The sequence below is a fragment of the Syngnathus typhle genome, linkage group LG11 (assembly GCF_033458585.1).
Source record: "Syngnathus typhle isolate RoL2023-S1 ecotype Sweden linkage group LG11, RoL_Styp_1.0, whole genome shotgun sequence".
In the NCBI taxonomy this organism is placed as follows: domain Eukaryota; kingdom Metazoa; phylum Chordata; class Actinopteri; order Syngnathiformes; family Syngnathidae; genus Syngnathus; species Syngnathus typhle.
This window is the reverse complement of record NC_083748.1, coordinates 6,851,054-6,876,073: the sequence shown is the minus strand read 5'-3', so window position 1 is coordinate 6,876,073 and position 25,020 is coordinate 6,851,054. Positions and strand designations below refer to the sequence as shown.

At 40.9% G+C, this 25,020-nt stretch overlaps 6 protein-coding genes across 8 annotated transcripts; 4 read left to right on the top strand and 2 right to left on the bottom strand.

The window, feature by feature from the left end:
- Window positions 1-2,469: 2,469 nt before the first annotated feature.
- Window positions 2,470-5,538, bottom strand: arf3b (ADP-ribosylation factor 3b). The gene is made up of 5 exons (XM_061292232.1): window positions 5,472-5,538; window positions 3,840-4,061; window positions 3,651-3,761; window positions 3,449-3,573; window positions 2,470-3,321 (listed from the first exon to the last, which is right to left on the bottom strand). The coding sequence occupies exons 2-5, from the start codon at window positions 3,985-3,987 to the stop codon at window positions 3,160-3,162; spliced, it is 546 nt and encodes a 181-aa protein (XP_061148216.1). The 5' UTR covers window positions 3,988-4,061; window positions 5,472-5,538; the 3' UTR covers window positions 2,470-3,159.
- A 761-nt stretch (window positions 5,539-6,299) lies between these two features.
- On the top strand, window positions 6,300-9,003 carry fkbp11 (FKBP prolyl isomerase 11). The gene is made up of 6 exons (XM_061292200.1): window positions 6,300-6,671; window positions 6,755-6,817; window positions 7,800-7,887; window positions 8,001-8,034; window positions 8,146-8,216; window positions 8,396-9,003. Exons 1-6 carry the CDS (start codon window positions 6,558-6,560, stop codon window positions 8,602-8,604), a joined length of 579 nt encoding a protein of 192 aa, XP_061148184.1. The 5' UTR covers window positions 6,300-6,557; the 3' UTR covers window positions 8,605-9,003.
- A 220-nt stretch (window positions 9,004-9,223) lies between these two features.
- Window positions 9,224-10,401, top strand: LOC133162909 (small ribosomal subunit protein eS26). Its single transcript, XM_061292432.1, has 4 exons — window positions 9,224-9,308; window positions 9,854-10,031; window positions 10,115-10,245; window positions 10,326-10,401. Exons 1-4 carry the CDS (start codon window positions 9,306-9,308, stop codon window positions 10,359-10,361), a joined length of 348 nt encoding a protein of 115 aa, XP_061148416.1. The 5' UTR covers window positions 9,224-9,305; the 3' UTR covers window positions 10,362-10,401.
- A 3-nt stretch (window positions 10,402-10,404) lies between these two features.
- On the bottom strand, window positions 10,405-16,348 carry LOC133162905 (zinc finger protein Eos-like). Of its 3 annotated transcripts, none has more exons than XM_061292423.1 (8): window positions 16,148-16,344; window positions 15,403-15,461; window positions 15,205-15,312; window positions 14,898-15,134; window positions 14,509-14,676; window positions 14,273-14,422; window positions 13,539-13,670; window positions 10,405-13,259 (listed from the first exon to the last, which is right to left on the bottom strand). In XM_061292423.1, the coding sequence occupies exons 2-8, from the start codon at window positions 15,440-15,442 to the stop codon at window positions 12,409-12,411; spliced, it is 1,686 nt and encodes a 561-aa protein (XP_061148407.1). In that variant the 5' UTR covers window positions 15,443-15,461; window positions 16,148-16,344; the 3' UTR covers window positions 10,405-12,408. The 3 variants fall into 3 exon arrangements, with proteins under 3 accessions (XP_061148407.1, XP_061148408.1, XP_061148409.1); XM_061292424.1 differs by lacking the exon at window positions 16,148-16,344 and adding an exon at window positions 15,555-16,121; XM_061292425.1 differs by lacking the exon at window positions 13,539-13,670 and having other exon boundaries at window positions 16,148-16,348.
- Window positions 16,349-16,698: 350 nt separating this feature from the next.
- rhebl1 (Ras homolog, mTORC1 binding like 1) lies at window positions 16,699-20,705 on the top strand. Its single transcript, XM_061292431.1, has 8 exons — window positions 16,699-17,112; window positions 17,969-18,040; window positions 18,211-18,278; window positions 18,362-18,444; window positions 18,616-18,672; window positions 18,769-18,816; window positions 19,082-19,163; window positions 19,242-20,705. The coding sequence occupies exons 1-8, from the start codon at window positions 17,061-17,063 to the stop codon at window positions 19,332-19,334; spliced, it is 555 nt and encodes a 184-aa protein (XP_061148415.1). The 5' UTR covers window positions 16,699-17,060; the 3' UTR covers window positions 19,335-20,705.
- Window positions 20,706-21,241: 536 nt separating this feature from the next.
- prkag1 (protein kinase, AMP-activated, gamma 1 non-catalytic subunit) lies at window positions 21,242-24,957 on the top strand. Its single transcript, XM_061292430.1, has 13 exons — window positions 21,242-21,379; window positions 21,872-21,923; window positions 22,001-22,101; window positions 22,204-22,285; window positions 22,362-22,420; window positions 22,501-22,546; window positions 22,630-22,684; window positions 22,886-23,012; window positions 23,094-23,259; window positions 23,393-23,430; window positions 23,617-23,763; window positions 23,838-23,937; window positions 24,000-24,957. Exons 1-13 carry the CDS (start codon window positions 21,371-21,373, stop codon window positions 24,008-24,010), a joined length of 993 nt encoding a protein of 330 aa, XP_061148414.1. The 5' UTR covers window positions 21,242-21,370; the 3' UTR covers window positions 24,011-24,957.
- The last annotated feature ends 63 nt before the right edge of the window (window positions 24,958-25,020 follow it).

Below are 25,020 nucleotides of genomic sequence, written 5' to 3'. Positions count from 1 at the left end.
TGCAAAACTGGAAACCTTCAAAACACCTTGGAAGAGAGAAATGAATTGTAACTGGAGTGGCACATGAAGACTGTTGTGCTTCAGAAGTTATTATAGTAATACTTTTGTATTCATTTGATTCACGTCTGAGTATTATTATTCCCTCGTAGTTGTACTAAATCTATTCGAAGCCTAGAAATTTGAAACAGTGATTGCCTGACCTGATTTCGGTTCCCCACTGACAATCTGTTTCACAGCTCAATGAATTTGATGAAAATCACTACCGCATTGCTCGAGCAACTTGTTGTCATCTATACTGACTTATCAAAAATCTGAATTTGCTATCAACATTTTTATATCCATGGTTTGGCCAAACTCTCACGCAATGTTGTGTTGTCCAAACAAAATTTCCCCCCCATTTATGATGTGTGACGTGTCAGGTAATTCCGAAGAAAAGTCAAAGGTTATTGCAATTAAGTCACAATTAAAATGGGTTTGGTTGCCCATTCCAACTTCGTCATCGATGACTACTGCTCTTGCAAAGCCACACTCGGTTTAAATTTTAATTCACAAACAGGAAGTGGTGACGTGAGAGAATACCACATTGACAATTTTGTTGTTGAATCGTCTCCGTCACGACAGATGAGCTGGTGTTTACTACAAATCCTTACTTGAGAACCTCCAAGAAAAAAGTGAAAACTCACATTTGCCCACTTCGAATACGCGATATAACCTGCACACAAAACTAGCACGCACGCAGCTCATAATCTTTATTTAAGGTGCTTTGGTTGGACTTTGAACCTTCCACTCCTTCACATCGATGGCCTTGAGATTACCGGTACTTGTTGTGGACTGTGACTTCACCTCTTTGCACTTGTACAAAATAAGTCACTAGCATGTGTTAGCATACTCTGCAAGCTAAAATTTCAGCATAGTAATAAAAAAAAAAAAAAAAACATAATTTCCAAAGATTAATGATTGTAGGTGAAGCAATCCAAATTGTTTAAACATTTTAATCACTAACTCAACTGATTAATTCCTGTATGTGAAAAATTAAAGAAATGCAAGGTAATACACAAATGACCTCAAAACAAAATCATGGCAGAAGTAGTAAATAGAAGAAGGAAGCAGAAGTAAAAAAAATAAATAAAAAAGGTAGTCCAAACTGAAAGTTGCCCTCCTGAACTCTGTAACCTTTACTTGGAAAGCCTCTTGTTGTTTTGCTATCTAAACGTCTCGCAAACAACTTGTTGCCGTGAGAGAGGGCAACCCAGTCAAACCGCTTTGTGGAAACCTGCTGGGCCTGAAGAGCCAGTTTCTTTTTCTTCATAACAGCTCACACACACTCAAGCAACACTCGTTTCTCAACTTTAACACAATAAATAAAAAGAAATTAATGACACAGGTTAACAGCAAATTTTGCTTTATGTATCCTTAAATGTATTTTTGATTAACAAATGTCTTTCCGATATTTTGGGCATCACAAATGTATTTCATATCAGAAAAAAATAAAAATAATAAATTGTACTATTTTTTTCAGAGGATGCATTAATTGCACAAGTAACATGAGTCCAAGCTGATGAGGCTGGTCCTACAGAAAATGGGTTTATTGGTGATACAGCAGGAAGTGATCATCACATCGATGTCTGCTCTCCATGCATTCAGCATTGAAACATGGACATCGATGCGTGTAACTAGAACGGTACATAATGAATACCGGGGTTCTTCACTTTTTGCATTTGCTTTACTGACGTGGTCACATTTTACGTTTTTTTCTTTTGTTTAAATACCCCCCCCCCCCCCCGTCCCCGTCCCCCACTCTTACAAATAAGACCTACCACTAATGATGGATCAAGTATAGAGGCAAAACAGAAGCTACAGCAAGACAAACTTTTGCCTAATCATCTCAAACTACAATGCACAAAAGCTGTTTTGACAGCGTAAGAGAAAAGAAATAATCCAAACATTATTCCTGATAAATATTCAGAAGCAAAAGATCAAATCGATTTTTTTTTAGCCGTCACTACATATAAGGCCACCAAAACCCAAATGATCAAAGTCATGGTTGAACATAGAATAGATGCACAGGTACATTTAGACAAAATCTTTTCACATGAGGACACGGAAGCTCGCTGGTATCAGCTCCCCACAATTTTTATCCGCTTTACCCTGCTTTCTTTTCTATGCTGACACATCACCTAAATAAATGACTGTGTAAAATAAATATAGTGTACTTAACTGCCTTTTCTACAGACACATGTAATATTCACATTCAGTAAACACAGATATGAGGTTGCAACAACCGAAACAATCGGACGAACGCCTAGAATGACAACTGACTTTTGAAACAAAGAGTGTTTTTCAACATTCCCGCCCAAAAAGGCGTGACAAGAATGTGTTCATTTTGTTCCAGGCCGAATACACACAACTCAGAATTGGGTGTGGGAAGTCGTTTGGAGTATTTATTCGATATCCTTGATATCCAGCTCGGGGTCCAGGTACAAGTATGCACTTTTTGGAAGATTTTTTATTTATGATGTAGGATCACACACTAGTGCAATATTTTGCCTTACTAGTATGTATTTGTATTTCCTTCTCTTAACATACCCATTTCTGATCCCCATAAAGTGGAAATTCGGAAGTTACAGCAGTAAAAGCAAACAAACGTAAAAATCCCTGTCAACAATTTTTTGCTATTTTAATAAATAAATTTAAAAAAAATCGAAACACTCCAGCAGATTCCCCAGAGGAGCTGCAAGCACATTTGCATACAAGACCGCACGTGCAGGTACATGGACCTCAAGATGGATATCAAATAGAATGTTCAGAATGCTTCCCATAGTGGTTGTTATTGTTTGTACAACTCGGTTGTGTCAGGTAACAAAAGACAACTGAGCGTGAGCTTTAGTGAGAAAACACACACACACATGAGTCAACTTCTCCAGTGTGATGGAGTCACGTGACCCAACAAACATAAGAGCACACTGCACCTACAGACAAGAGAAAAAAAGCACATGCCGGAGTGATTGTTGATGGTTAGCGCGTGGTGGAAACTCGGCTCAAACAATGAGAGACTGAAAATGAAAGCCTAAAATCTCTTCAGATTCTTCGATCCCGCACCATCAGTCCCCAATGAAACAAACAAACAAAAAGTCGGACGTTGATGTTTTTCCTAACTTCCTACTTCTTGTTCTTAAGCTGATTGGCCAGCCAATCGAGGCCCTCGTAGAGGCCGTCGCCGCTGGTGGCGCAGGTGGCTTGGATGTACCAGTTACGGTGGCGCAGGGAGTGTAAACCCAACTTGTCTGTGATCTCGGCGGCGTTCATGGCGTTCGGCAAGTCCTACAAGATGGAACGGTTGGATTAGTGTAACTGTAACCAGCAAGCCCCCCAAGAGCAATCTAATGAAACTAACGCATTGCGGCTGGATCAGAATCTCCACAGTGGACCGTGTGTGTGTGTTTCTTACCTGTTTATTGGCAAACACGAGGAGCACTGCATCTCTCAGCTCATCCTCAGCCAGCATCCTCATCAGCTCCTCTCGTGCCTCATTGACACGCTCTCTGTCGTTGCTGTCCACCACAAAGATTAAACCTGGGGCGGGATAAAAGAGAAAAGAAATAAGTAGATTCAAATATTCGCTATCTTCTGTACTGCTGTATTGAGCCCACCTTGTGTGTTTTGAAAGTAGTGTCTCCAGAGGGGGCGGATCTTGTCCTGCCCACCCACATCCCACACAGTGAAGCTGATGTTCTTGTACTCCACCGTCTCCACATTAAAGCCTGAGAACAAAGTGTGTCGCATGAGGTCATACAACAAACACGCCACGTACGCTGAGCCGCTTTTAACCTTGCGCATACCGATGGTTGGGATCGTGGTGACTATTTCGCCCAGTTTGAGTTTGTAGAGGATTGTAGTTTTTCCTGCAGCGTCCAGGCCCACCATCAGGATCCTCATCTCCTTCTTCCCTATGAGGCTCTTTAACAGATTCCCAAAAATGTTCCCCATGATTCCGAGAGGCTTTGTAAGGACTCTAGATGCCTTTATCCAAGGTGTCCGGCAAGGGATCCGTTTACGGAGGGCTAAATGAGAGAGCAAAATGTACATTCACTTAGGTCCACCTACACAAACGAATGAAAACATACAAATATTGTGTAACTAACAAACGTGTTTGAACAAAAAAGATGACGACCACTTTCCACACACGCAATGAGACACAAGCAAGCTCCACTTAGCGCCCACAGAGATGGTCATAGTGCAGAAGAAAGCAAGTCAGCGCCATGGCTTCAGGCTGCAGAGCAATCTGTTCAGAACCTTTGTTCTGGTTTTCCTCCCTCAAACGTTAGCCTAAATGAATGCCCTCATAAAGCATTGCTGAATGTCCTATTTTCTCAGGGCTGCCTTGAGAACCTAACATTTTAAAAAGGTCCATTTGAGCTACAGCAAAAACTAAAATACCTTCTGAGAATGAGGCTATTCCTCAAAAACAGATTAATCCTATTACTAATAACACCCGTTTATTTTCCCACATTCCAGAAGGTGGACTACATCCTGGACTGGTCAGCAGTCAATAACAGGCCACATACTACTTGTTAAAATGTTATATAAAGCCATGTCTTTACAGTTAAGAAAGGTTTTGCGGTGGAGACAATTTAAGCCCGAGCCCATCTAATTCACTTTACTTATGGTAAAGCCTACTTTGAAATGAATTGAACTGTGTATATTCCCTGTCGAGTGATATTAAATACAAAAGCTGTCTTAAACTGTGAGGTAGAGGTGGGTTCTATATATTAAATATTACCTTTCTGCAAATAGTTTCATATCATCCCATTTGTATTCATTATCCAATTACTCAGCACAGTAAATACTAAATCTACAGGAAAACGAAATAAAAGGATATGCATTGAAAGAATATAAACTGCAGCAGCCCTGTCCATGGTGCTGAAGGAGCGCGTCGCACTTTTACATCTTTTCTGGCGTTATGTTTTTATGTCAACTGTATTAACACACATCCACCCGTGTACACACACTAGGTGGTTGCCAGCAGGGCCCCGGTAAGCCGGTAGGTCACATGATAGGAATGCGGCCAGGGTGACCCACGTTAGCTACGTTAGCTACCGATGCTAGCGTCATTAACATTCCAGCAATTAACCCGTTTCGCTCCTGCTTGTATCGACGCTGTACCGAGCGAGCCGTCGCTTATTCTGCCATATCCCCAAGATCCCTTGCTAATTATGCGCCGTATCATAAGACGATAAATCAAGTTGATTGGCGTTTTAATAGCGGAATGGATGATCGGTGCTAGCAAGTATCTCTTTGCACCCCATCCCTCCTCCATTCATTCGCTCTTCTCATCCACCTCCTTTGCTCCGCGCGCATCCTGCTGTCACAATGCCGTCTGCAGTCACTTCGTCCCGGAGAAGAGTGATGCCGAGCACACGCTACAAATCGGCCATGCTACATGAGGTTATTTATCAAAAATCGGGACTTACTTTGTCGGATTTTAGTAATAGTCGGTGGGTGCCAGTTAGTGTGAAGGAACCGCTACTTACCTAGCTCGGTTAGACGTATCGCGAGATTTCCTGGAGAGCAGTGGTCTAACGAGATAGGGTCTCGCGAGAGTTTCCATGACTCAACAAACAATGCGAAGAGCCTTCGGTTGAAATAAGGACAACAAACCAAATTCTGTATTATATTAAACGCATATGTTTTCATAAAATTTTGTATGTATGTTTTTATTCTTTATTTTCATATATTTTTACCTAGAAAAATGAAAAGAATACAAATATGGCAACCGTTACAATTACTACTAGTCTATCCTGATACCACAACATGAAATTTAAAGGAATTAATATGTTATAGATTGGAAAGTGTATTTAAGTATTCTCAAAGAAGCATTCATTTAATGTTTGTTGTCATGTTCCTGACATCACACATTGGGACACGCTCTTTAAAGGCATGGGAAATACAACACTACAGTTGTGACTTTGCTTCATCCACGAGTAATTGTACTAAATACATATTTGTTTTCAGAGGCCATTTTGAACAATTTCTTCTTTATTGTTCTTAATCTCTATAAACGTAAATTGCAATTTACTGACAATTTAAAGATGTGGTTTTCGGGGCTGGCTACAGTTGCAAATCACAAAACAAATATTCATCAAACAGATATTCGTTTTCTCTATTAATTTCTGCTCTCAATTTAAAAATGACACATTTTGGAGCGACGCGGACATTCATGCGAAATGCACAGCAGGCCAGGGCGGCTGAGAGGCGACGTGGCAAGCCTCAAACACCACAGCGCCCCCCAGCGTACGCGAGGAGCAGCGCGTCCTCTGCTTATGTGCAGATGTGTGTAATGTTAGCGGAAGGTACGAGGCGGGCTCGTCCCACAGAGCCAAGTGTTGGGGGCCAACGTCCACGGCAGCACGGTTTTTATCTTTGCACGCTTTTTTTAACACATCACCATTAGCCGGAGCACAGACGCGTTTCACCTGGGGGCCCAGGCAGACGAATTCGCCCGCAGATACCGCGGAAATTGCTGTCTTACGTCTTCTTTTTTTTTTCCCATCCCGCATATGTTCACAATGCAGGGTAGCTTTGTTTTCCTGCTGCTTGCAGCTTTCACATTCACGGGGGGACTTGTGCGAGGCGACGACGATGCAGCCGAGGAGTTGCAGGTGGAGATCTTGGTGAGTAGAAAACGATGCTCCCTGCAATTTAAACAATGCATTGAACAAAATGCAATACTAACGGTCAACTATTTTGCCCCAAGATGAAACCCGAAACTTGTTCAGTCCTCTCCACAATGGGGGACACGTTGCAGATCCACTACACGGTAAGACACAATTAAATGCACGACACGATTCATAAGCAACATCATTCCTGCAAAATACATGCATTTGGTGAATCAATCAAGCCTCGGCTATGAGATACCGGTCGACTCCTGTTGTGTGGCGTGAGAGTGAGGGGGCCATTGTGTGCAACACGTCAGCAATAACACGAGAGAAGCTCATCCACGCGTTCACATTGCCAGGCTGGCTATCTGACCGCACTGCTGCATATGCACACAAAGTGTTAATCTCCACGATCACACTAATGCTATCAGTAACACGTTATGTCGATGTTTCTTAATCTAATATTAGATTGCATTCATTAATTCTCATTCTTACATTCTATATACACACTCGTGGCACAGCATAGAGTGATCCACTATTGCAGTGTTTCCCAAATACATATAAGCATGCTCACATTCATACCTAATGTCATTTTAGATTTAATTGAACCTATAATTTGCATGCATTTGGAATACAAACTTGAGATTGGAACCCTAAATCTCAGAACAACTTGCCCACGTGTTGCGCCAGCGTAATAGTCATTCATTAGTTTTCATTGGTTTCGTACTACTAAAATGACACCACAATGCCTTAGGGTTCACCTTGCGAACGTCACATGACCAAACTCAGAAAACCGGTCAGCCGTGATTGATACATAAAGGTTACCTTATAAATGTGCACTAGCATAATGCTCACAGGTAAAACTAGCATCAATAATACAGTAGTTTTAAACTTATAAACTATGTATGTGTTTTCATTAAAAAATAGCCATTTATGTTTTATTAGTAATGTTAGTATTCATCAAAAACAAATCTACATTACAAACCAGTTGCAATTGGCTTCTATATTTCATCATCAGACCTAAATGTAACACTCTCTATGTTTTATACTCCCCCCTGGTGGTTAAAGCGTATAATCTCGAAGGAGGTGAACAATGAATCAGAACAATAAACAATCTATTTATTTTGTTACAATTGTCACCAGAGTAAATTAATGGACGGGAAGGTCATTGACTCCTCGCTGTCTCGGGACCCTCTAGTTGTCGAGTTGGGGAAGAGGACTGTCATTTCTGGTGGGTTATGAGCTAAATCTGTTGATTTGATTGCTTTGAAATACAGAACAAATAAAATGTTTCAAAAAAATATGCAGTTTGGGGAATGACTATCTTTTTTTATTTCCTTTCAGGTTTAGAACAAAGCTTGATCGGCGTGTGCGAAGGGTTAGTGAGAAAAATCTTTTAGCAATATAGTGGTGCTCAAAACTTAGTCACTTGAAGGTGGAATCTAAAAGAATTTTGTTAAATTTTTGTTGCCTTTCCACGCTCTTTCAGGCAAAAGATTAAAGCTACAATTCCATCTCACCTCGCCTATGGGAAGAAAGGTTACCCACCAACGATTCCAGGTAGAGAACAAACAAAAACTTTTTTTTTTTAATGAAAGTATTTGTTAAATGATTTGTATGTTATGTAAGTGTTGTTACAAGATTGAAGTCAATCGATTGAAGTTAGCTCCCACTGATTGCCATAATGCCATCATTTGAAACATGCATGAAGTATCAATGTTGTTCTTAATGTGCACTAGGTGACGCTGCCCTTGAGTTTGAGGTGGAAGTAATCTCGTTGACACAGCAGACGCCTTGGCAGAAGATGGTGAACGACGTGTTCCCCCTTGTGTGTTTGGCGCTGGTGCCCACTCTCCTTGGCTTGGTGGGACTTTACCTCTACAACAAGGCCAAAGACCCCAAACCCAGCAAAAAGAAGGCAAAGGACAAGAAAAGCAAGAAGAAATAAAGAACTATTTAAATAAAAATAAAAAAAAGTGTTTCCTTTGTGTTGATTTTATAAAATGGGTGTTGATTGTACAGTAAGCAGCTTTGGTGGAACGGATGTTTACACTGCCTGTATGTTGCATCTCTGACAGATTTTCAGCTTCTGTGAGCTTGAATACATTACAACACATCCAAATTTCAACAAACAAAGATGACACATCTTTCAATCCATTGTTATTTTATTGGACTGCATGGTTGAGTATCCGTCTAATCGGTTGATGATTTCTGCTAAAAAAAAATTACAATTAGGCCTTTCTTTTGAAATTGTGTTTAAACGATCCCTTTGACACCACCACATTCTGAGACTTATGTCAGTGAATCTGTTATCAAATGGGAGAATTAAATCTTTGTTCTCATGAAACCCTCCCCTATGGACATCTTGGTCTTTATTTATTATTTTATTTTTTCTTGATTAGAGATGCGCATGCGCATACTGGTCATATCAATCCGCATCAACAAATTGGTAATTTCATTTGAAACCTATCATATAATCAAATCAAATTTATTAAAAACAATATAATGTAAAAAAAAATATAAACCATCAAAGCTAATACATTTGTTTTAATTTTGAGAACGTTAATTTGGTGCCCAGGGTGGAGCGGAAATGCACTACTTTTCGCGGTACAACCTCTTCCTGTCCTCTTTCCCAGCTTCCCGTGCGACATGGTGAGTCTGCTTCAACGCCAGTCGTTCGGCATAAAACGAAATGAACCGATACATTTGACGAAAAAAGACTCCTCTTTAAACATTCGCAGTTAATAAAACCTCAAAGACCCCCACGATGTGTTATATTGTCGTTTAAAGTACACAAAGCCATTGAAAAAGTTGCCCGGGCCTAAATGCTAGCGGTTAGCAAGCTAGCACCGCTCTGCATGTGTTCAGGTAGCGAGCGGCGGATAAAGCCAAATCTTAAGGGACGATTATAAAGGCTTTATTCTGATTAACGAATTATTGCACCAAGCTTTATAACCACTGTTGTACTGTACAATGACACAAATTTATCATTTTGAGCATTTTAGAGCAGCGTTGGCGTCGGCATGTAAATTGAGTCTCATATAATGTCAGCTTCAAATGTGGAAGTGTTTAATGTAGTAGATTGCTAAAATGTAGGCTACTGTTGAACCACTTGTGACTGAACTGCATAGTAAATAGTAATTAACTGTTGCAACACTTTGACAGAAATCTAAATATATTCATATTATGTATTTCAGACTAAGAAGAGAAGGAATAACGGTCGTGCCAAGAAAGGCCGTGGGCACGTGCAGCCCATCCGTTGCACCAACTGTGCCCGCTGCGTCCCCAAGGACAAGGCCATCAAGAAGTTTGTCATCAGGAACATTGTGGAGGCTGCAGCCGTGAGAGACATCTCAGAGGCCAGCGTCTTTGATTGTAAGTGCTTCTTCTGTACTGTATAGCAAATGACAATACATTATGTGCTAATGTGCTTTCCACCCGACTCCTTTTCTGTATAGCTTATGTTCTGCCCAAGCTCTACGTGAAGCTGCACTACTGTGTCAGCTGCGCCATCCACAGTAAAGTGGTGAGGAACCGCTCCTGTGAGGCCAGGAAAGACCGCACCCCACCACCCAGGTTCAGGCCCAATGTGAGGAACCGTTCCAAAATAATCTTTCTAATACTGTGCAAACACAGTAGTTGTTCTAACTTGTTTTGTTTGTGTTGTAGGCTGGTGCACCAAGAGCTCCTGCAAAGCCCATGTAAAGAACATGTTTACGCCTGAGAAATAAAAAGTCTTCACAAAGTCTTTAGTTTTTCATTGAATTTATGATTTAGAATTTCAGAACACAAGAGAATAGGTGTTGACTTTATTTGGAGTAAATATTTACAGTACAAAATTTACAGTAGTTAAGATCAAACAAGTGAAATGCATAACTGATACATTTCAGAGTTTGCATTAATTTAAAGCAATATCAGCTCATTTACAGGAGGTTAGATGCTTCCAAACACATCCAAGTGTTTCTAAAATCATATAATTAGCAATCATACAAGTGAGTAATTGTGAGCTGAGGATTGGTAGCACATGCATCGGTCTGAAGCACAATTCTTGTTGCACAATTACACCACTCACACTGAAGGCAAATGAGGATAGGTGATATAGCCAGCAGCTTACACAAATCTATGGGTGTGTTTTTTTTTTTTAATAATTTGACACTTAAAGCCAGCAAAGGTTTCATGTCTGCAGGGAGATTTCTTTGGCTTTTAGCAGCAGCATTTATCCTATGGACCTCTTGTAAAAAGTGTCAAGTGGTTCTACCAAGGGGAAAGTTTGTGGTGGTGAGCATGTCACAAAGCTGGACTTTTGCAGCACAAGGTGAATAGTTGCAAAAACACTACAAGAAAGAAGGCACAATATCAAAAAGGACTACATACAGGAAGCAAGCCAGTGCAAGTTACTCATTACATTAAAGCATATATCAAGCAGGGAACTTTTTTTAAAATAAACATTTCTTAGTACAACAGTCCAATCACTTGAATGTAAGGCAAGCTAACTTCAATGATTAAATGATAGGTGAATCCTTAATTTGACCAAAGGTGTAAGAAAATAAAATGGACCTGTAAGTCAACTTACAAAAATTGATTATATTTGAGGTTTCAATGTGGTTTTTGTTGCTTCTCTTTCATTTCTAGGCTTGTGCTTAATGTTTTGTAAAGTGTATCTTGAGACTTGTTAGAACAGTCAAATTGTTTTCACTTTATATCATACAATTCAAAATCATCTTTATATAACCCTAATGAAGGATAAAGGCTTTACCACATCGGCCACATTTAATATTTGAACACTTTGTAGTGCCATATTTGACATTGATGCTGATATAACTGGGAGGTTTTGCTCTTGTGTAGATCTATGTTTAGAAATCCCACCTGCGTTAAAGACAACTTGAGATCTTTGGTAACCCATTCCAACACCATTTTGTATGTTTGAGGATATGATTGTTAATTCATAGCTTCAGCACTAGTCACTGAATTTCAATTACAACAAGGGAAGGCACAATTCAAACCAAGTAATAGTTGCAACCGAATTGACATATCATTTGCAGATTTGACATATGATCAAACTCTCCCACTTCAGCGGCAGTGATGTTTTTTTTCCTCCATTGAGAGAAATGTGCAGTTTGTGACAAATTCTAGAAAACAGTTTAATATAATCAGAATATTCTGGCAAGTATCAGTGCAACAGAAGCAGTTATAGAACAAATAATTAACAACAGACACACAACACGAGTAGTCAAGTCATCCAAGTAAAGGCTTTCATTGTACACTTGCACATCCTACTTCCAGAAAATTAAGGGCATCTCACATAAAAGTACACTCACTTCCATCACTCCAACATTTGATACAAAACCAAAAGTGCATTTAGGATTCACAGACAACTTTTAAAAGATCTCACGAACTTAGACCTGGCTCTCTAATTTGGTCTGCACTTAACAAAGGCTGGAAAAAGTTGACAGTGAATGTAAAATGTGAGTTTTTTTTTTTTTTAAGGGATGTGTCTTCAAAGGAGGCGGATGTCTTCACATTTGACTTTTTGGGATGAAGAATCTGTTAAAGTGCTTGAGAGTTTTCAGGTCGGATTGGTCAACCACAGTATGTGCATCAGGTGGGAATCCTGAATTGGGGCGCAAGGCACATGTGCAGATGGGAAAGTGCATGTTCAAAGACATTTTCAAAGTGCGTCATGATAAATAATATGGTTCCTTTGCACCGTGCAGACCAAACCGAGCCAGGCCGAGCTCACGGACTCCGTTCCTCAGTCCAGGATGTGCTCTCCACGGACGATGTGAGAAGAAAACTCGTAGCGGTCTTGGCTCCGATGGCCGCAGATGTTACACTCGAAAGGCTGGCGAAATCCGTGGCAGCCCATGTGGATGGTAAACATGACGTGGTCCAGGAAGAGCACGCGGCAGTGGTCGCATCGGAAGCAGCGCACCGTCCGCCCTTCGCCGTCCACCACTCGCAGTGTCTCCCTGGAGGTGGACGAGGGCGTCGTAGGTGAACTGGGCATCGGGGCGAGGCCAGATGGAGGGGCCGCGTGGTGACCGCCGTCCTCTCTTTTGAGCTCCCCATCTTTGGCGTGACCCGGGCTGCGTCTGTCCCAAATCTTGTAGTGCTGAGGAGGAGCCGCGTTGTGGAGATGATGCCCGTTGTTCCTATGAAGGGCAGCACCGGGAGCGGTGCTGTTGCACGGCTCGTCCGGCATGCTCTCAGTGTCCGTAGAGTCCTGGCAACCGTTACTGGGGGACGTTGCCTGACTCCGACCCACGGGCAGGTCTTCGTGACCCTCCGCCGCTTCTCTTCTCCCCGCATTGGCGCTCCCCAGCCCCGCACCGGAACCCACGCAGTCCAGCCTCAGACCGAGAGCGCCGGGCGTGTAAGCGGCGCCGTGCATCGATCGGAGTTCGGATAAACACGAAGGGTGAGTCGTGGGGAGATGGAGAGGCTGCAGGGTGTCCGCCATCCCGCCTCCACTGGCAGCTACACCTGCATACTCTCCTCCAGGAGTGTGTAGGACTTCCAAGTCTCCTGGATGTGTCTCTCCATCTTTGTCCAAAGCAGCTTGAGGCTCATAAGGTGCATGTCCACGATGTATGTGCTTTTTTCCTGCAATTAGAAAAGACAATCCTATTGTACTGAAACATGGCACTGCCATCAGTGTGTCTTCTAATCTTTGCAAATAAATAAAGGGGAGAAAATAAAATCTAAAATCGGGGTAGATAAAAGTAAACAACTGAAAGCATGCATGGACGCCATTTTGTAAATGGGGATTTACTCATTTTTTGTTTTGAGTCAAATCTGTGAGCCTTGTTCGTAAAGTTTGCCTCCACACTACGAAGCGGCTATTTTGTCAAACCTCAACCAAAAACGAGGCCAAATGCTCACCTACAAATTTTTGCGGCATGGATCTTTTGCGTTTGGTGACGCTGCTGGCAAGCCGATCAACAAACGTCATCTTGTCTGAGGCGGCATGAAGCCGGGAGTCGGCTATGTACTCCATCTCCCTAATCTCCTCCCCTACAAAACACAGAATATATAACATTGCTCTGGTCACAGATTCTAAATTGTCCAACTACATTTTTCAAACCAAAGCAAGTATGAAAAGATGGAAAACAGATGGATGGGTGGATCATTTTGACAATGTTAGCTTACACCCAAAGACCCTAACCCAAAATTCCCCATCTCTATGTATAGGAATTATGCCTCACAATGGTGATTTGAATGTGTTTTATTTTAACCAAATACAAACTTTTTTTCAAACCCTATTTTTCAGATTACCATCTTGACGTTACAGACATTTTGACAGGTTACTGCAACTGTCTTGGCACACATTTCACTTAAATGTAGGCTGCCGCAAAAGTGTTTTCAGTAATGTGGTGACTCAGACTGAACACTTAGTGGTACAATCTAAAAGGAACACATAAGTAAGAGACCAAGAAGAACATAAAGTCCCGTGGGTGTAAAATTGAGATGACATGTCACCTCCATGTACTAACAGAAAAAAAGTCAAAAATAAATGCATGATTGCTTTTCAAAAGCACCACAAGACAAGTGAAGCGAAACCAGCACTATACTCAACTCGCCGTAGTTGTATTGTGATTCAAAAGAACCATGCTCACCCAGATGCTGAGCGCTATTAGGCTGCTTCGACTCCACGCTCTGTAAGTAGTTGTAGCAGCGTTCCAGATGCTCCTCCAATGTGCTTTGTTGCTTGTAACTGCGACCGCAGTAACTGCACTTATATGGCTTCCCAACAGTTGGAGAGGATACTGGAGGTAAAGTGCAAGGAGGGCATTACTTTTGTCACCATACCTGCGAGGGGGGGGTGCAGATTTATGAGGCCTAAATATTGTACCGGCATGAGTGCGAAGATGACCGGTGAGGGCGTCTCTTCTTCTACAGGCGTAGTTACACAAAGGACATTTAAAGGGCTTCTCTCCGGAGTGCAGTTTGATGTGACGGAGCAGGTTTCCTTTTTGAGTGAAGGACGCGCCACACTGATTACACTGGAATGGCCGCTCACCTGCCCAAAGATCAAATTGTTAAAAAATAAGATATGCATAGGTGAAGAGAGAGCTGAAGACTGAGCAGAATCACCAAACAGAATGTGTTTGAGGTGAAATTAAGTGTGACACTGTGTACTCAATGGGATAAATAATGCTGTTCATTTTTGTAAGCATTCACAATATGACAGTTGTGCCCTCATAAAAAGAACATAGTGTCACATCTGAAGCATTTCGTTACCTGTGTGGCTGCGCTTGTGCACCATGAGAACATTAGGTCCAATGCAGATCATTCCACAGATGTCACACTTCAGCTTCCCACTGGGCAATCTGATGTTGTCATGATTGGCAAGCTCTCTGTAACCAGGTGCCTCCGTTCCCTGATCCACGCCTCCTTCCTCTGGACGTTCCATTCGCTCATCGTCATTACTGGGACCGGGGTCTTCATCACTGTACAACTCCACTTTAATGGAATTTGCTAAAGCAATGAAAAAAAACGGTCACTTTTTTTTAACGGCAAAATGGAGGATGAAGTATTTATCACTTACCACTGAGTGAGCGATGAGGTGACGTTTCTTTGCTGTTTGGAGTGCTTACTGTCCGACCACCGAGACCTCCAGAAAAATCTCTTTCCATTGAAGAGTCTCCACTATTAACTGCAAATGCACAAACCCTAGTTAAACATACATTGTGACTTATGGGCTGAAATGATACAGTATCTCCACCACAATAAATGAAAAGCTGACCTGATGTGTAAGACTGGCCATTGCAGTCATCAACGTCCATACTAGAGTTCGACCCAATACTGAAAAGACAGTTATATCCACATGAACTTCCTCTTTCTTTGAAACATAGGGGTGTTAAAACAGCGGGCTATAATGAAGTTCCATCAACATACCTGGGCTACACAAGAGCTAACTTTAACATGAGCGTGCTACAGATCAGCTGATCGACTCACTTGCAATTCTCATGACACCACTGATAAAATTATTTGAATAATCGTTTACTATCAATTGGTCTTCAGTTCACATTCTGAACGTTCAAGAATCGAAATGCATCTCCGTATTTCACGGCGTTATCAGTTTTTCATAGCTAAATCGTCAGTCGGCCTTGGCGGCTAAAGCTAAGCTAAGCTTGCTGTGCGCAAACAAAGCCAAAGGCAGCTAAAACGACCACGACAACGTTGGCATTTGTTACGCTCACTGACTGAACATTGCTGCTTATACATTACGTAGCTTAAGGGTGCAATGACAATGGGTGACACGCGTGACAAGTTCACAGACTGGAAAATGCTATAATTAGCCAGCTACATGACATGCTAACCATGGCGGCCAGTGTTTCCGAAATGGTTGCTATGGCACCCGCAGCCTCGCCGATTGCTATGACAAGCCAGCGACGAACTAGCTACAGAACAAGCTCTCCACCCGTCAAGAATCGACAACAGACACTTAAATGAGCCAACTCCCCGTATGTGTAGTATTACCATATTACCTATGCCTAGCGAGGGCGACGAGTGAGGTTATTCGGTTTTTGCATCTGCTTGTTTGGATTTATGACGACGACATTCCCGACCGGCAGAACTACGGCACGCCAAACTACTTCCGGTCACAATTTTGAGTGCCGTATAAATATTCATAAAAAGACATACAACCCACATCAACCATCAAATTTGCATTTGCTGTTTACAACAAGGAATGACCCGTCTCTTAATGGAAACGTCCATGTATTGATTATTTGTCTATATTTTTTTTTTCCTGAAAAATTCTGACTTTAAAATGAGAATTAGCACTTTGAAGTCAGAATTCTGGAGCAGAAAAAAAAAAGAGTCAGAATCCTGTCACCCGCTTTTTTTTTTTTTTTTTTTTTTTTTACTGGCCCTAATCCTCTTCCGTAAGTATTTTGTCACCTCTGACCCGAGCCTGACACGTTGTCTAGAAATGTCGAATTGAAAGCGGTTCCAAAGACCGGTGTCATTGGGTTGCAGGGCAACGAGAGCGACCCCCGGTGCCGCGTGGTAGTTTTGCACCATGAGTGACGTAAGAGCTGCTTTTTACGACTGTGTGCTTATACTTTCCGTTACTATATCCTGCTGGTTGTAACCGCGTAGGAAAACAAAGGGGGTCTGTAAACTGTTCAAGTTCGGGCGATCGTTTAAAGATTTCGACTCATCGATCGATATCCCAGACTGTACCAAATTGAGAGCAAGAATTTTCCCTCTTCAAAAAGTACAAGGCGTACTTCCTGTGGTGAAACTGCTTCGAACTGGTATAGGCCCAACAGCGAGCTCCATCAAAGTTTGTTGTTGTCACGTGACGTAAGCCGAATGTGGCGATAAAAGTTAGTTTAGAGCGTTAAACTAGCTCCGTGTGCTACATTGTTGAAACGTAACGCCGTCTCCGCCGCAATGCCGCAGCCAAAGTATCGGAAGATTGCTGTGATCGGTTACAGATCTGTAGGTGAGTAAATCTCCGAGCTCGTGCTGTGCTAGTTAGCAAGCCAGCTAGCTTGCTATCAAGCTAAGGTCTTGGCTTTGTTTTCCTTGTGTCAGGCTGACCTCAGCAACACGCGCCCTGCTTTTTTTTTTTTTTGCATTACACTTGTGCTATTTCCGCTCCCAAAACTAATAAATTGAATTATTTTCCATAACAAATCGTGTCTCAAAACAAATGAGTCATTTTCACAAAATTTGATTAACAACGATAAAACCACGTATTTCTTCAAAATTAATCAGTTTTGGTATTATACCTTAAAATATCTTCTATGCAGAAATAGCCATGCCTGATTTCCTATTTTCAAAAACTTGACTTAGTGATTATTCCATATTTAAGGCTAGAATAGTTAAGGCACTCAAGAGATTAATACACAACATTAAAGCAATCCAATCCAAATGTAATCTGAACAAGTTTCCTTCTTCTTGAAAGGGGGGAAAAAATATGTTATATAAAGTTCTTCCATCCCGGTAAATATTCATTAAATGGGATTTTAATTCAAATGCTCATATTAGTAAAATTGACTTTTAAATTTAAATCCCACCACGTATGTCTTCATAACAATACAGACTATTGATCAAATTATATGTAAGTGACCCAAATACCAGAGAGGAAAAAACCCATGCTGATCCCTATCAAGTCTTACAATGTGGTGCTCCTTATTTACTGCACTATTTAACAGCTTTAGTTTCATTTTTAAAAGTTAAACACGTGATTATCTTATATTTGGGGAATCATCTAGTTGCAAAACATGTTTTTTCATAGTCTGTGTATTAAATACTGTTATGAAAGCACAAGTCACATGTCCATTTTTCTTCTGCAGGAAAGTCATCTCTCACAATACAATTTGTGGAAGGACAGTTTGTCGACTCCTATGACCCCACAATTGAAAACAGTAAGTTTCACTGTGCAGTATTGAACTGATATATTGTACAGTACATTTTTTTATTGTAATTTACTTGTCTACGGTGTTTACATAGCGGTGTAATGTGTTGTGAAGGCGTCTATATGAGGAAATGTGCTATTGTTATATGAATACTGTGTAAACTTAATCTCCTTTCCCAGCCTTCAATAAAATGGTCAGCGTCAATTGTCAAGACTTCAATCTCCAGCTGGTTGACACTGCTGGACAAGTGAGTTGTTTAATCAGCGCCATTTTTGTCCTATATACTGCAGCAATATTCACTTTTTTTTTTTTATATGCTCTCATTTGTAGGATGAATACTCAATTTTTCCCCAGTCCCACTCAATGGACATCCACGGCTATGTCCTTGTTTATTCTGTGACATCCATGAAAAGGTATGAAGTTGCATACGTAGTTGGGAATTTTAATAAACCTTCCCTTTAAAGCATGTTTTCTTATTTTGTGTTCATTGCTCATCCTCATCTCAAAAACAGCATGATGAAAAGCAGACTTTGTATCATTGAGCCATTTACAATGTGATAAATGAGCTGTGTATATTTTCTTAGTTTTGAGGTCGTTCAGGTTCTCCACGACAAGCTGCTAGATATGGTTGGAAAGATTCAGTAAGTTATTTTAAAGCTTTACTCCCAAAATTGACCCCCCTCCCCTGCCTCCGATTATTTTTTTTTAATCTTGCACCATGAATGTTTTCTATTTAGGGTTCCAACCGTTCTTGTGGGGAACAAAAAAGATCTCCACATGGAAAGGTAAGCACAATTCTTAAACATTTGTTTTGAAAATGTTTCAGTGGACTTACTATGTCAGTATAATAATCCCGTTTTTTTTTTTTTGCGGGGTTGCAGTCGTCTTTTTTATCTTTAGAGTAATATGCACAGAATGAAATATTTTTTTTCAGAGCAGCTTTGTAAAGTGGAATATCTAAGGAAGAAAGTTTTGGGTTAACATGCAATATTGTCCTCATCTGTGTGCCAATTTAGTTTCATAACCAGTGTTCACTTTGTTGTTTCTCAGGGTCATAAAGCCAGAGGAGGGAAAGAAGCTCGCTGATTCCTGGGGCGCTGCTTTCATGGAATCCTCAGCCAAGGAGAACGAGGTCATCGTCTTTTTATGCACGACTCTATTGGCGCGCTGTGCATACTTAGGCTCTTTCTCACTTCTTCCTGTGTTACAGACCGCCGTGGAGGTTTTCAAGCGAATCATACTGGAGATGGAGAAAGCCGACGGGAATGCCCCGCAGGAAGAGAAAAGGTGTGCCGTGATGTAAGAGTGCATTGAGGACATGGTCAAAGTCACCTGCTGAAGCCAGGAGGCGCACAGCTCCACCAGCATACCACCAACGACGACGACCTCACCAACAAGACCCCACCTCCTCCCGGCAGTGCTGCCATCTTCAATTCACATTAAACGATTCCACCAAAAGAAGCTCAGGCAGAGAAGCACCTTCATTGGACATTTGCTTGAAATAATAATGTTCTCGAGTGGGTTTCATTTTAACGCCAATCCTAATTAGCCGCGTACAAAATTCCCTTGTAATCATAATTATTTGTGAATCCCTGATGACATTGGTTTGTGTTATTTAGGAGTGGTTGGTGTCTCGTGGTGCCGGCGGCTTGACAGTTTTGGAGCCCCAGGTTTTTTTTTTTTTTTTGCTGTAAATGTGCTGGTTGATCATGTCACAGTGGCGGGCGGACTGCCTTGGATGCTCTTATTACGAGCTTTTACAAAACACTCTTTCCACACTTGTTTCCAGTGTAATGTTTATCAGTTTTCTTTCAAGCTATTTATACATACAGCCTACTCTCCTGTGAACTTTTCTGCTGAGCAGATTAGTCTGCTGCCCTACAGTTTTTTTCTCAATTTTCCCATCACCAGTTACAAAGCTGTTAATGGAACCCTCAGATCAATTTAGTATAGGTTGGAAAAATATCTTGGCTTTTTGCTACATATGGCTTTTAGTCAAATCTAAATAGAATGGGTTTTGCTGTTTTCTTTTTTTTGTTTTTGTTTGTTTTTTTGGAGTGATACAGGCTTTTGCGTGCCCCGTTAGTTTAGAGCAGTTCATAGAGGTAATTTATCACAAGTCATTTGGACGTCTTTGTAAAATACAATGGGATGAGTTGGCTTTATTGTTTATGAACTTGTCATGATTTCAAGGTTTAATGAACCTGTGTTATGCATGTGATTTAATCTAAACTCTGGATTTAATAATCACTGTCAAGACACTTGAGATGCAATGTTTGCATTTAGTTTTTCTTGGATCTTGTTGCCTTAAAATACACTTGTATGTGGACTATCATCACATTACATATTCAACCTTTTCCTCATACAGTTTGTAACATCTTTCTTTTTTTTTTATCAAGTGCTTGGTGGAATAAGTAGTCCTGTGATGGACAGAGGCTGGCTGGTCAATGCTGTCTTGTGCCTTACACATTTTCAAAACTCCCAACTATGGTTCCCTTCATGACCAAAGGTGCTCTTAATGGTTTCTTCCATCTGTTAACTTGATCTCATGGGTGTTGACAGTGGTGATGATGGTGTACACAACTTGGACGCCAACATACCGATGACGGTCAGCGTTCACGCAAAAAAAATCTTGCTGTAAACAGTTTGTATATAAAATCTGTTACTCATTTGATGCGTGTTTTTGTTTCACATTTTTATTTAGGTGGCCACATGCAATGGAAAAAAAAAAAACATCCCACAATACACTTAATGAGACCATCTGTACTATCGACGTGCGTCTGTATATGCATACATAAATATTGGAGCTGCACAATATATATATACATAATTATTTTAATAATAATTGCCCTTACAATGCACATATAATTATGGAATTGTATGCTTAAACCAATTAAATGTAGCCTTAAAGCTGCATGGCCATCCAATAAGTGAGCAGTGTCTAAGGGCGTTACTACTATTAGATAACTAAAAAACACACAGACACACTAAATATATTCTTTTATTAGACAATAAACAAGTATCAAATTGTCTTAAAGTTACACTGTAGTTTTTGCATATTTTAAATTAATGTTCATCCAACAAAATACACTTCTGTGAAACAGGTTGTCATAAAAATGTGTTGTTTCATTTTCTTTGCGTAAGCCCTACCGTAAAGTCCCATGTCAGGGTCAACAATCTTTGATGTGCTATTTTCACTGCGCTAGCTGTACCAGTATTACGGTAATAGCCTGTCGGCCATTCACGATGCTCTCTGGTTCGACTCGTAGCTGATGCACCGGAATTGCTTGTCACACGACCCAGCTGGCTGAGGAGGAGACGCGACAACGCGATTGGAATATGGAGTGTGTAAGTCCGTCGGCCAACTTTTATAGTTTCCAGTTTACTATTTGTCCGACCTTTCTCGCGCTGCAGTCTGAAACATGCTAACACTAGCAACAATGCTAACAAACTATTTGCAATACACTGCCAAGAAGCTAACTCGATATATGTGACATTATTCTGACGTCTATGTAGCGCGTCGTTTCTGAAATTAGTTTAGTGGGGGACCCAAATGTTTCTTTAGTTTTGTTGGACAGACAGATTTGGAGCCCTTTTCTTGTAAGGATGATGTATTGTCAGGCTTTGACAGGTTCATGCTAACCAATTAGCTTGGAGTTCGAAGCATTTCTTAGTAAAGCAACCAGTGCAATTTCCTTTGTTGTTTAATTCAAAGTGATGCATCTCTCAAGACAGATATAATAATAATAATTTGTATAGTAATAATAATAATAATAATAATAATAATAATTTGTATAATAATACTGTCTCTCAAAACTGACTAAATGTTGTTTCTTTCAGATACCGGCAACTGTGGAAGAGCTTGACAACAAAAAGGATCCAGTGATTGAAGGTAGGAGTGCAACTAAATTGCATAATGATGACATTTAAAATGCTTCTCACCCCTGTCTCACTCTTTCTTCCCTTCAGATCCTGAGCGCAATGTGTACACCAGGTTCATGAAGTCCCATCGCTGTTATGATCTCGTACCCACCAGCTCCAAATTGGTTGTTTTCGACACATCCCTCCAGGTCAGATAAAATCCTGTTTTTGTCTTTTGAATCGGGCGAGGTGAGCAATATCACAGACCGAAGAGGGACCCGTGTGGAAAATTGTCGCCTTTACTTTAACAGGTAAAGAAGGCATTTTTTGCCCTTGTTTCCAATGGGGTGAGGGCAGCTCCCCTATGGGACAGTAACAAGCAGTGCTTTGTTGGTAAGATTATATATCTCTATCACACTTTGTGTCTGTCTAAAACTAAACAAAAAAAATGACCCAATGCTGTCTACAGGCATGCTAACCATCACAGACTTCATTAACATCCTTCATCGCTACTATAAATCCCCTCTGGTAAGATCGTAGATCTACAGCCGTGGTGCGTGTGAGTGACATTTAATCACATATTTCTATTCATGTGAATTAATTTTCAGGTTCAGATTTATGAGTTGGAGGAGCACAAAATAGAAACATGGAGAGGTGAGAGTTTTTACTAAACACTGAAATATATTTTTATTTTATTTTTTTAATAATCATGACATGTTTTGCTTTTATTTGAACAGAATTGTATCTTCAAGACTCTTTTAAGCCCTTGGTTAGCATATCACCTAATGCCAGGTTTGTTTGTGTTTTAATTTTGTTTGATTGACTCAAGAGCTTGAGTTTTATAGCTCATTTTATATACTTGGCAATTATTTTAATCATTCCAATTTGGCAGGGTTGTTAACAACACTTGGCTGTGGTCCTTCAATTTTAGAAGGCATATTTTCACTTGACCTGAGTTCTAAACCGTGTTCCTTCACTCCTGTTATGTTGCAGCTTGTATGACGCCGTATCTTCGCTGCTCAAAAACAAGATCCACAGACTGCCAGTAATCGACCCCCTGACGGGAAACACTCTCTACATCCTCACACACAAACGGATCCTGAAGTTCTTGAAGCTCTTTGTACGTCTTTTGAGCTCACCTCGGCCATAGGAGCATGAGTTTGGCAGCTGAGCCTGTGTGCTAATCTGTTAATGTTTTCAGATATCAGAGATGCCTAAACCGACATTCCTAGGTCAAACTTTGGAGGCGCTGAACATCGGGACATTCCGAAACATAGCAGTGGTGCGCACAGATACGCCCTTGTACACGGCGCTGGGTATTTTTGTAGAGCAACGAGTGTCTGCGCTCCCCGTGGTGGACGACAAAGGTTGGTGGGCCTCTTGATGAAACATCGTTGAATGCCAAAAGGTCCGCAGTGCCAAGCAGGACTTCGTCACTTAGCAACTGAACTTGGCACTGGTTCTGCAGTGTTATTCACTGACACCTTCTCTCTCGTGCAGGTCGAGTGGTGGACATTTACTCCAAATTTGATGTCATTGTAAGTTTGCAGTTGTCCATGTTGATTTATTCCATCTCATACACTCGTCTTTAGTCCTACTATATATTATGATCACATTTATTTGACTTACTCTTAATAAGACATACTGCTTTCTATTCAAATGACATCAGTGTGGCCATGGGTCAGCTCAAAAGTGCTGATATCACCAAATTGTGCTCCCCGCAGAATCTGGCAGCAGAGAAGACTTACAACAACCTTGACTTGACCGTGACCAAAGCCTTGCAGCACCGCTCTCAGTACTTTGAAGGCGTGCTGACCTGCAATCGCCACGAGACGCTGGAGGCCATCATCAACAGACTGGTAGAGGCTGAGGTAAGATCCGTGGAGATTTTCTTTTTTTTCCTCACTGATTCCAGTGAGTTAAAAGTTGTTTATGTGTCAACCAGGTGCACAGGTTGGTAGTGGTGGATGAGCGTGATGTGGTCAAGGGTATCGTCTCCCTCTCTGATATCCTCCAGGCGCTCGTGCTGACCGATAGAGATGAGGGTAAGCCAAGTGTTTCACTGCCCAGTAACTCAGAGTAATGTTTTTCATTTTTCTGCCCTTAGGCACCGCATGAGGCGAACACAGTTCACACGACGAGGGGTGAGGCCGGAGTAAAGGGAGGAAGAAGTGATGTGAGGGAATGTAGGGGGAGGGGTTGGGAGCTTTTGACAGCAAAATGAATGAATCCCATTTCTTCATCCGTGCAAAAATACAAGTTCACTAAGTTTTATGAAGTGAGCAATACGACATTGCGGCAACACAGTTCCCGTCAATCGTGCCAAATTTGACGTCACAAAGCAGACAAGATGCAATAACAGTTACAGGATGCTCGTTTTAATATTGAACAGTTGTCAGATACCAGCTGAAGGAAAACAAATTCTTGCATTAGTATGATTTAGTTTCATTTCAAATTGTTTGTTGATGTAGTTAGATATTTTAATTGTTATCTAGCTTGACTGACCCCCTTCCCCTACTTTTGCTATATAGGCATCATGTTTTCGAATTGAATTGTATCATCAGCTTAAAATTGAGGTTTTAAGTAAGTTTTTAAAGTTAATTATGAACTAACAGGTTGAAGTTGCGATGTGTATGATAGAAAATGAACCTTCCGATCTACCAGCTTCACCAACCGTGCATTCATAGACTCACGAAAGACAATGATGACAAAGTTTGGTAGCATCGTGCATCAGTTTTTAAAAGATTTGATATTTGAAAGACTACTATCTGTTTTGTTACACATATTATATTAAAAGGGATTTGTATTACCGTACTCTTCACAGCGCTGTGAAATGGTTCTTTGTTTGGAAAGGGGTCCAAGACTTAAATAGAAATGGTCAAACATGATTTTTTTTGTCATTTGAAACACTATTTCTACGTTTCTGAATTTATTTATGTTGCATTAGATTCATGTAGAGCCATACTCTTCCGTCTGGATAAGCAAAGAATCAGTCACACTTGTCATGGAAATGCAGTTTTTGTATTGAACTGCTGGTAAAGAGCAATAAATGTTCTTTAAGAGTTTGTGTGTTTTGAGGTTCTTTGTGGTGGAGAAACGGAAACATCACAACTACATTAACTTATTTG